Below are 9,797 nucleotides of genomic sequence, written 5' to 3'. Positions count from 1 at the left end.
GCTTTGGTCGTGGTTTGATCAGTGTAAATTTTTGTGATGGGTCATTGGAAATCAGTAGTGATGCATTTGATCAGTGTACGTTTTCGTGATGGGTCATTGGAAATCAGTAGTGATGCATACTTATAACCACAAGATTTAACGATATGTTCTAGTTGAATTTAGGGTTTATGCAGTTGAAACTGTGTCCTTTTTAAAGCTATACACTACTGCATACGTTAATTTATTCTTCACGATCAGCTTAGTATTATCTTTAGGTTAAGCGTTTTCTTGGTCAATTAGAATTTAAGTGCAACAAAATTTCTAATTTGATGATCTAATTAAAACATACTTTGTGTCTGGTAGTTAATCCGGAGAATAGTACTGAACTGCATTTATATGTATGTACTGTTAGAATATATGGCGAAGGTGGAGAGGACCACTTAGGCATATCGATTAAACAAAATTTTCCAATGAGGAGAAGGACGAAATGAAAAGGTAAAAAGGTGTACCTAATTCTATCTTTAGTGCCTTGTCTTCTGATCAACTTACTCAACTTTATCATCTTGAATCCATGTGTTTATCACAATGGTGTGTTGGCACATCAAGGATTTAAGCTAAATTAATTAGAAATACACTATAAGACAGTAGATAGACAGATTGATAATACATGACTTGCGTATAACAAAGTCACTAAATAAGGAATTTTCAAATGATTTATTTTAAATACTGATTTGCAAATCTCTCTCAATGGATTGCCTTTTGATCATTTCAAATTTCTCTATCTAATTTTCTAGTAAACTAACCACGAGCTGGTGACCCAGTGGTAAATGACGGATTGTGAGGCTTTGGGTTCGAAACCTGCTGCTGGTGAGGAAGCCAGACTTGTAGCTAGGGGGAGGCTGAAATGCCTCTGTGAGTCTTTCCGTCCCCCAAAAGGGATGGATAACCGTGACTTGCCAAAAGTTGTCTCCCTTTTTAAGAAAAATAAAAAATTCTAGTAAACTAAATCATAAGGTACTTGATAATCCCCAATTCAAACAAAACATAAGGTCATTTCCAATGTTTGTATTGAGAACTTTGTACGTGGCGTAAGCATTTATTCTTAAACCGGAGGTTAGGGTTCGAATTCCATGTGTTATATACTTATATATAAGCTAAATGACTCCAAATATTACAAAATACAATCACCTAGGTGCAGCAGTTAAATCGCATGTTGAGTTTAAATTTAGAAATCTTGTTTATGAATAGGTAGAAAGAAAAAGATCTCTACTTTACCCATACCATGCAAAGAAAATATGGACAAGATCTCTACTATTTACAATTTGATATCCACCCTAGTTACTTTTTGTGGTAGGCAAGCTAAACAAACACTTCCGACTTTTAATTCATTCAAACCTAGATTCATTAACACACACACACACACACACACACACACACACACAATGTCACAATTGATATTCAATTAATATCACGTAACTATGTGTACGTCACACTAAAATTTTAACTACCCATCACTTGATTTCAACATCCAGTTCAAAAAAAATTGATGTTTTATCATAAAATAAATTGGCAATACACGATGATTCCATTATTAATAAGCACATATAAAGTCTATTATTTCTTCAAAATAAGATGAACACTCTCAACACAATCAACCGATGAGCCACTATACATAGCACATGAACAGTTTAACCTGGGCACTGAAACTGATCCTTAGATCGCAAAAGAAATGTGGGCCTAGTGTATAGATTAAAAGTGTACTATTTTGCTTTATTAGTTGGGCTTCAAGCCCAGTAGGATAAGTACCACAATGTTTATTTCCTGCCATCTGACTTCAAACTCCTGAAGCATTTTCGTACAGGATATCACTAAGCATTCAAGGATTTTGGCACGCAAACACACCGACTAACATAATTTCTCTCTTTTCTTCACTCCACCGACTACCACATGAATTTGAGATATTTATTGAGAAGAGCTCATAGCTTACGTCATATGTCAAGACATATCTATCCTTTTGTCCTCCTTTATATATAAGAAAATAAAATAAAGGAAGTAGAAAGAAGAAGAAAAATCCGACAACTCTGGAATTTCCACAATCGGCGTTGGCTGCTACAGACTTTCGATTTGAAGTTTTGAACCCAAAATATGGGCTGGTGGTGGTCTGGAGCTGTTGCTGCTACTAAGGTAAGAATAACACCACTAATCTCATTAAATCATTAAATCATCTCACTGATTATCTTATTTAATTGATTAATTAACGTGAATTGCTCAGAAAAAGTCGGAAGCAGCCGACACGTCAGAACCCCAAAGCGTGGGGCTAGTAATCGGCGTCACGGGCATAGTGGGCAACAGCCTAGCCGAGATCCTCCCGCTCCACGACACCCCCGGCGGTCCATGGAAGGTGTACGGCGTCGCGCGCCGCCCGCGCCCCAATTGGAGCGCGGACCACCCCGTCGACTACATCCAGTGCGACATCTCCGACCCCGAAGACGTCCAGACCAAGCTCTCCGGACTAACTGACGTCACCCACATCTTCTACGTGACGTGGACTAGCAGAGCCACCGAACTCGAAAACTGCGAGGCAAACGGCGCCATGTTCCGCAACGTCCTCAGTGTCGTTATCCCAGCGGCTCCCAATCTTCGCCACATCAGCCTCCAAACGGGGACCAAACACTACATCGGACCGTTTGAGTGCATCGGCAAGATCCCGGCCCACGATCCGCCTTTCACGGAGGATCTGCCGCGGCTCGACGTGCCCAATTTTTACTACACGCTTGAGGACATATTGTTCGAGGAGGTCGAGAAAAAACCGGGCCTGACGTGGTCGGTCCACCGTCCGTACAACATTTTCGGGTTTTCTCCTCACAGCTTGATGAACATAATCGGGACGCTTTGCGTTTACGCGGCGATTTGTAAAAAAGAAGGTCGGCCGTTGAAATTCCCGGGAACAAAGGCGGCGTGGGAGTGTTACGCGATGGCCTCGGATGCAGATTTAATAGCGGAGCAGCATATATGGGCGGCGGTGGACCCGAATGCCCAAAACGAGGCGTTTAATATCAACAATGGGGATGTGTTTAAGTGGAAGCAGTTTTGGAAGGGTTTGGCGGAGCAGTTTGGGATTGAGGAGTACGGGTTTGACGAGGAGGGAGAGCGGCGGAGCTTGGTGGAGGAAATGAAGGGAAAGGAGGGGGTGTGGGAGGAGATAGTGAGGGAGAATGAGCTGCAGCCGACGAAGCTGGAGGAGGTGGGGGTGTGGTGGTTTGCCGACTATGTGTTGGGTGGGGAGGCGGTGTTGGATAGTATGAATAAGAGCAAGGAGCATGGGTTTTTAGGGTTTAGGAATTCGTACAAGTCGTTTGTTTCTTGGATTGAGAAGATGAAAGCTTACAAGATTGTGCCATGAAGAGCTTGTAGAGCTTGCATTATAAATTCAAAGAGATGCTTGTTATTTTTGGGCACGTTATTTTTTGAAAGCATTTTGGGTACGTTATTTCGTCCCACTCTATACCATAGATAATTGTTACTCAGAATTTTATTAGTTGGGAAGTGTTCCAGTTTAACTATGGTTATCTAAATTACATATTAATAAAATTATTTTTGTCAACTAAAAGAAAGTAGAAAGATAATTCTATCTTTTACCACAAAACAAAATCATAGACAGTAATATAAATTTACATATACTAAATTTGACAGTTTTTTTAAAGTCTCACCAAGAGTGATCCTAACATCCCTTAATTTTGAAAAATAAAACATAAAAAGAAAACTCCTTTCTCTAATCCACATTTTCCCCCTTTCTCCTTCTCATTTAAAAAAAAAAAAAAAAATTATTTTCAAACACAAATATGGGGCATATGCTAGTGTTAGTGGAAAGATGTCAAGTTTTGAAGGTGATGGTGATAAAACACCATAGTTTAGAGCTTTCTTAATTTATTTATAAATAAGGGTTTATAGTTGAAGTGATTAAACAATTGTCACTCAGCCATCTAAAATCTTATTTCAGAATAATGTGCGATGTGGGTTCCTAGTGTTGTTGGATTAACGAGGAACGATAGCTACCTTCCCCTCCCATTTTTTCCTACTTGCTTTTTTCATTCATTGTCTGCCACGTGTATTCCATTATTACTTTAACTTGTGTATTTAATGTTTGGGTAAATTACATTTTACCCCCTCAGATTTAGGGCCGATTTCAATTTTTTACAACATCTTTAAAACATTTCACTTTCATACCTCAAATACTATTTTATTTCAATTTCATACATCTGTTAGAAAATTTGTTAAATAAACCGTTAAGTGATGACATGGCAAATAAGAGGTCCATATTTATGCTGACGTGGCTGCCACATTTATGTCACGTGGCTAAACACTTAATAAAAATTTTCAAATAATTAATTAAAAAAAAAGCACAAAAAAAAAAAAAAAAACCGAAACCCAGTTTGCCTTCCCCACTCTCTTTCTCTCGAACCCCAAACCCCCCAAAATCCCCAGATCCAAAATCTCCAGTTCTCGACCTTCAACCACTACGAGAATCTTATCCCGATTATCCACTCCCAAGCTCCCCAAACAGCCATTTTTCACCCCACCACCTCTCTCTCTCTTACCCAAGCCACTGCCATTATTCATTTCATCAACCCAAAAGACAAGAGCCACCCCCACCTCACCACTCGAACAGATGCAGCCACCCACCTACCCATTTTATCTCAATCCAAAACCAAAGCCTCTCCTAACCCACCCTAGAATCCAATAGTTTCAAGGAATTGTAGAACCTTACAATTTCAAAAACCAAAAACCTACTTCAAATTTCAATCTTCTCTCTTTTCGTCTTCTGGGTGTTTTTTAATCAATTATCTCTTCCTCTTCTGGGTTTTGCGGCAGAGGATGGTGGGTTTGCGCCTGATGGGAGGAAAAGTGCAGGGACTCGGCATCATACATCACCGCCGCCCTCCCATTTGCTTTCGGGGAAGGATGGACATAAAGCTTTGAAGAGTCCATATATGCCTCTATGCCTGCAAAAAGAAAAAGTGAAGGAAGATACAACAGCTACCAAAGCCAAGGCAAAAGGGTTTTGCTTGTTGGGCTTTAGGGTGGGGAAAAATGATAGAAAACCACACGGTAGCCGTGCGGGGGAGGGGGCGATGATGGTTTGGATGGGGAATGTTTTTGGAGGCACAGTGGGGAGGGAAATGGTTGCGGGTGATGGGGGATGGGGGAAGGGGAGGGTGATGCGAGGTGGGAGGGTGGGCACGGGTGGGGATTCTAGGGAAGGAGATCTGGGTTTTTTTTTTATTTTTTTATTTTTTTTTATTTTAATTTTCTTTAAATAATTATTTTAATATTTTATTAAATGTTTAGCCACGTGGCACAAATGTGGCAGCCATGTCAGCTCTTAACAGACTAATGGATGGAAAATGTAACGGATGTATTATATTAAAATAAAATAGTACTTGAGGTATGAAGGTGAAATGTTTTAAAAATGTTGTAAGGAATTGAAATCGACCCCAAACCTGAAGGGGTAAAATGTAATTTACCCTTAATGTTTTGAAAAACTTATCATTTAATTTCCACTAATGCTTCTAATTAATCTACCAACAACTTTTTTGGTTAACCCAACAACATAATAATGTAACAAATGTTCTTGTGTTTTTAAATACTCACGATTGGCCCAAGAAAACATCAATAACGTGTTTGTGTCAAGAAACTAAGGGGGCGTTTGTTGCGCCGGACTATCTCGGACTGGATTAGCTTCAAGGACTAAGCTGGACTGGCTTAGACTAGACTAAACTGGACTAACTTAGTGAAGCGTTTGGTGCAGTATTGGACTAAGAAGCTGGATAATAACAAATTCTAATATTATATTATTTAATATATAAATTATTAATATTTTATTATGATCTTATCTTTTTCATCTTTTCCTACCATTTCCATCCCACTCTTTTCCTCTTCTCTCATCGTCCCACCCTCTCCCTCTTTTTTTCCTCTTAGACCTCTCAATTCATGTCTCTTTCTCATTCCCGGTCAAACTCCTTATTGATTCCAGTCTCTATTTCTCTGTCCTCCCTCCCTCTCTAACTATATGTTGTTCGAATGGAACCTCACGACTCCAATTTTCCCGACGAGTTGCAGGTTTCCCGATGTGTTTTCCGGGCAACCCTCGTTAAATTGGATGAAGTTAGCACCGCCAAAAAATTCATCACCATCCCTAGACCGAGATCTTAGCTTTGAATGCTCGAATCTGTCATGGATTTGAAGAAGCCCAAACAGGCCGAGACTTCCAGGCCATTTTCTGGCCACATTCGACCACATTTTGGCCTTGATTCAGGTAAAATCGTAATCTTGTCACTCCCAGCTTCAATTTGGTATATTTTATATGAAAGTTGGTTGTGAAATGGATCTGAAAGAGAGTCGGAAAGTTAATGATTGATCTAGGTGACCGGAGATGACGAGGAGTCTGTCGGGAGTGGTCGTTGAGCATAACGAGGACGAGAAAGAGAGGATAGTCTTAGCTAGTCCCATGGTTATTGGGGGGTCTCGCTAAGACCTCTTAGTGAAGGGTTTTGTCCATGCTAGTCCCCTTTAGTCTCATTAATGTTAGTCCCAGTATGGAACAAACACAATATTGGACTAATAGCTAGTCTAGTCCAGTCCAGTCCAACTTAGTAAGGGCAAACAAACGCCCCCTAAAGGAATGCGTCTTGCGGCTACCCTGGATCCACATCGGTTCCGCTCTTTGCAGATCCACTTTCAATTTAGTCGCTACTCCGGTGGTTGCTAGCGAGAGTGCTTCACTGTTTTGTTCTAATCATGAAAAAAATTGAAGTTACGATTACAAAAAAGTTGCGTATAATCAAGGGCCTAAAGTTAGGTGCTTAGGCCATCTCCAACGAAAAAGGTTAAACATAGCTCCGCCCAGAATTATAGTCAGTAGTGGTCTGCTTCTCCGTTTTGTTAGCTTACACATCGGACTCTCTTGTTGAGCAAATGACTATGGGGCTTTGGTATCAGACCAGAGGGGTTGCTTAACCACATCTCAATCTGCCAGAAACTCATATTCCTCCGAGTCGAAACATTACATTTTAAGCCCAATCAGACCCGATGGAAATTATGTCTTCATTCTCAGTAAAGAAAAACGTTTCATTCTCCAATATCGTAACATAATTTCACCATACAACCGTCATAAATAACATCGTAACACAATTTCCCCAGAGGGGTTACAACCGTCGTAAATATATTATGCACATTTCATTCAGAAACTCTCATACTAAAAACACTAGAATCACAGCACGTGCTAACTTACATATAGAACATGAACAATAAACCCAAAACAAACACTCGCCCGCACCCAGCAGCACCCAACAACCAACATCACCAATCCACCGATGCAATCATGAATCGATCAAGGCACAATCTTGAAAGATTTCATCTTATCAATCCAGGTAACAAACGAATTCCTCGAGTTTCTAAACCCCACAAACCCATGCTCCTTGCTCTTGTTCATGCTAGAAAGCACACCCTCCCCACCCAGCACTACATCCACAAACCACCACACTCCCACCTCCTCCAGCTTCGTCTCCTTCAGCTCATTTTCCCTCACTATCTCCTCCCATACCCCCTCCTTCCCCTTCATCCGCTCCGCCAAGCTCAGCCTCCCTCCTCGCTCATCAATCCCGTACTCCTCTATCCCAAACTGCTCCGCCAGCACCTTCCAGAAATGCTTCCACTTGAACACATCCCCGTTGTTGATGTTAAACGCTTCGTTTTTCGCATACGGGTCCACCGCCGCCCATATGTGGTGCTCCGCTATCAGATCAGCATCCGCAGCCACCGAGTATGAATTCCACGCAGCTTTGCTTCCCGGAAACCTCAGCGGCAGCCCCTCGTGCTTGCATATCGCGGCGTAGACGCAGAGCGTGCCGACAATATTCATCAAGCTGTAAGGGGAAAACCCGAAAATCATATCGGGCCGGTGCACCGACCAAGTCAGATCCTCTTTCTTCTCCACCGCAGCAAACAAAAGGTCCTCCTGTGTGTAATAGAAATTCGGGGTATCCAGTCGAGGCAGGTCCTCCGTAAACGGCGGATCGTGCGGCTGGATCTTGCCAAACGACTCGAACGGTCCGAGATAGTGTTTGCCACCGGTCTGGAGGCAGATGTGGCGGAGATTGGGCGCGTTCGGGATGACGGATTCCAAAACGTTGCGCAGCATATTACCGTTAACCTCGCAGTTCTCCACCTCGGTGGATCGGCTGGACCACGTGACGTAGAAAACGTGGGTGACGTCCGTTAACGGAGAGAGCTTGGTTTTAGCATCGTCGGGATCAGACACGTCGCACTGGATGTACTCGATAGGGTGGTCGGCGCTCCAGTTCGGGCGGGGACGGCGCGCAACGCCATAGACCTTCCATGGGCCGCCGGGTGTGTCGGAGAGAGGAAGGATTTCGGCGAGGCTATTGCCGACTATGCCGGTGACGCCGATCACGAGTCCCACGCTCTCGGGAGCTCGCGGCTGTTCGTCTTCATCGGCTTTTTTCTGCAAAAATCAAAATTAAAACGTTAATTAAGCAAAAATTGAAAAATTGAAAGGATCAACGGAGTAGTTGAGATTGTAATTGCCTTGGCGGCGCCAACAGCTCCGGCCCACCACCAGCTCATGGATTTGGATTTGGAGTGGTGAGAGAGAAGACGAAGAGACTGGATGGATGAGAGAACTGGGGATTATGGTTTTGGGGTGGAAAGCTGAGGAATGAATGCCAGCTGAGAGTGTAACTGTCAGTCTCTAGTACACCACCTACTGGAAATTGCGGGTCCAAATGTTCTTTTATAGAGGATATTTTTCAATGGAACCGCGCCACAAAAGTTATACATCATATATTATTATATAAATAATAAGATATATGTGTTAAAAATTTAATAATTTTAAAAATACAATTTATCATCATTTATACGTAAGTAAGTACTTAATGTTTCATGATAAAAAATTTCTCCTAGCGGGATCAATGATTGTGCGGGCATGTCATGGCCGCCCTATCGTCTGTCTCACTAATAAAATGGAATCACATTTGTCGAATCGGACAACAAAATGATGTACATTCTTCTTTACACGCAAGTTGTTGGTAGGTGACGTGGTAAAGTTGGTCGCACAGAGGCGTATCAACCAACCTCCCGCGACAATTGGGCCATGGGTGATCGATCCCTGCCTAGGATTTTGGGCCATTGGGCCTACGTTTGGTTCTTCTCTTGTTTAGACCTTAGGTTTTAATCCAATTATTATTTTGACCTTCTTTGACCGACCCACTATGATTTCCGTATCAACAAAGTTCATTAAGCTAATGGGTTATGTGATTATAATCGTGATCAAATTAGTTGATTGAGAACCTAAAATACTCCTACTAATCACGTTTGATTTGGATTAGAATTTGGGTCCATTTGGGCTACATTGATAGATCTACGTTTGTCTTTGAGAAATGAGGCTTTTGAATGGTAGATTGCTTCCGTTTGTGTTTGGTAACTTCAAAATCAGAAGCATTCGGAAATGTAAAATAAAGTGAAATTTTATTTAAACCTCAATTTAAATTTTAAATGTTAATTTTCTATTTTATCCTATTGCATAATTACTATTAAGTACAAAATGAAATTAATAATAAAACTCAAATTTATCAATAAACCCAAACATTATAATAACCTACGATCACTCTTTGTTTATCCTACATTCATTATAGCTAAAACCCTAATAGCTCTCATAGAGAAAAATATGTTTTTTTTATTGATGGATGGTGATTTTGAAGTTTTGAATCCTCCAATCAAGATATGACTCAATTTATGAA

At 41.3% G+C, this 9,797-nt stretch overlaps 2 protein-coding genes across 2 annotated transcripts; one reads left to right on the top strand and one right to left on the bottom strand.

The window, feature by feature from the left end:
• The first annotated feature begins 1,959 nt into the window (after window positions 1-1,959).
• On the top strand, window positions 1,960-3,517 carry LOC137739393 (3-oxo-Delta(4,5)-steroid 5-beta-reductase-like). Its single transcript, XM_068478966.1, has 2 exons — window positions 1,960-2,163; window positions 2,252-3,517. Exons 1-2 carry the CDS (start codon window positions 2,125-2,127, stop codon window positions 3,380-3,382), a joined length of 1,170 nt encoding a protein of 389 aa, XP_068335067.1. The 5' UTR covers window positions 1,960-2,124; the 3' UTR covers window positions 3,383-3,517.
• Window positions 3,518-7,097: 3,580 nt separating this feature from the next.
• Window positions 7,098-8,794, bottom strand: LOC137732287 (3-oxo-Delta(4,5)-steroid 5-beta-reductase-like). Its single transcript, XM_068471597.1, has 2 exons — window positions 8,587-8,794; window positions 7,098-8,503 (listed from the first exon to the last, which is right to left on the bottom strand). The coding sequence occupies exons 1-2, from the start codon at window positions 8,623-8,625 to the stop codon at window positions 7,370-7,372; spliced, it is 1,173 nt and encodes a 390-aa protein (XP_068327698.1). The 5' UTR covers window positions 8,626-8,794; the 3' UTR covers window positions 7,098-7,369.
• Window positions 8,795-9,797: the final 1,003 nt, after the last annotated feature.

This window comes from Pyrus communis, chromosome 1 (genome assembly GCF_963583255.1).
Source record: "Pyrus communis chromosome 1, drPyrComm1.1, whole genome shotgun sequence".
Taxonomy (NCBI): domain Eukaryota; kingdom Viridiplantae; phylum Streptophyta; class Magnoliopsida; order Rosales; family Rosaceae; genus Pyrus; species Pyrus communis.
Note: the sequence above shows the minus strand (reverse complement) of the source record. Positions and strands in the feature narration are given on the sequence as shown.

Coding starts and splice junctions, on each gene's coding strand:
- LOC137739393 (XM_068478966.1), top strand. CDS start 2,125: ATGGGCTGGTGGTGGTCTGGAGCTGTTGCTGCTACTAAG. Junction 2,164..2,251: donor GAGCTGTTGCTGCTACTAAG/GTAAGAATAACA, acceptor TGAATTGCTCAG/AAAAAGTCGGAAGCAGCCGA.
- LOC137732287 (XM_068471597.1), bottom strand. CDS start 8,625: ATGAGCTGGTGGTGGGCCGGAGCTGTTGGCGCCGCCAAG. Junction 8,504..8,586: donor GAGCTGTTGGCGCCGCCAAG/GCAATTACAATC, acceptor TGATTTTTGCAG/AAAAAAGCCGATGAAGACGA.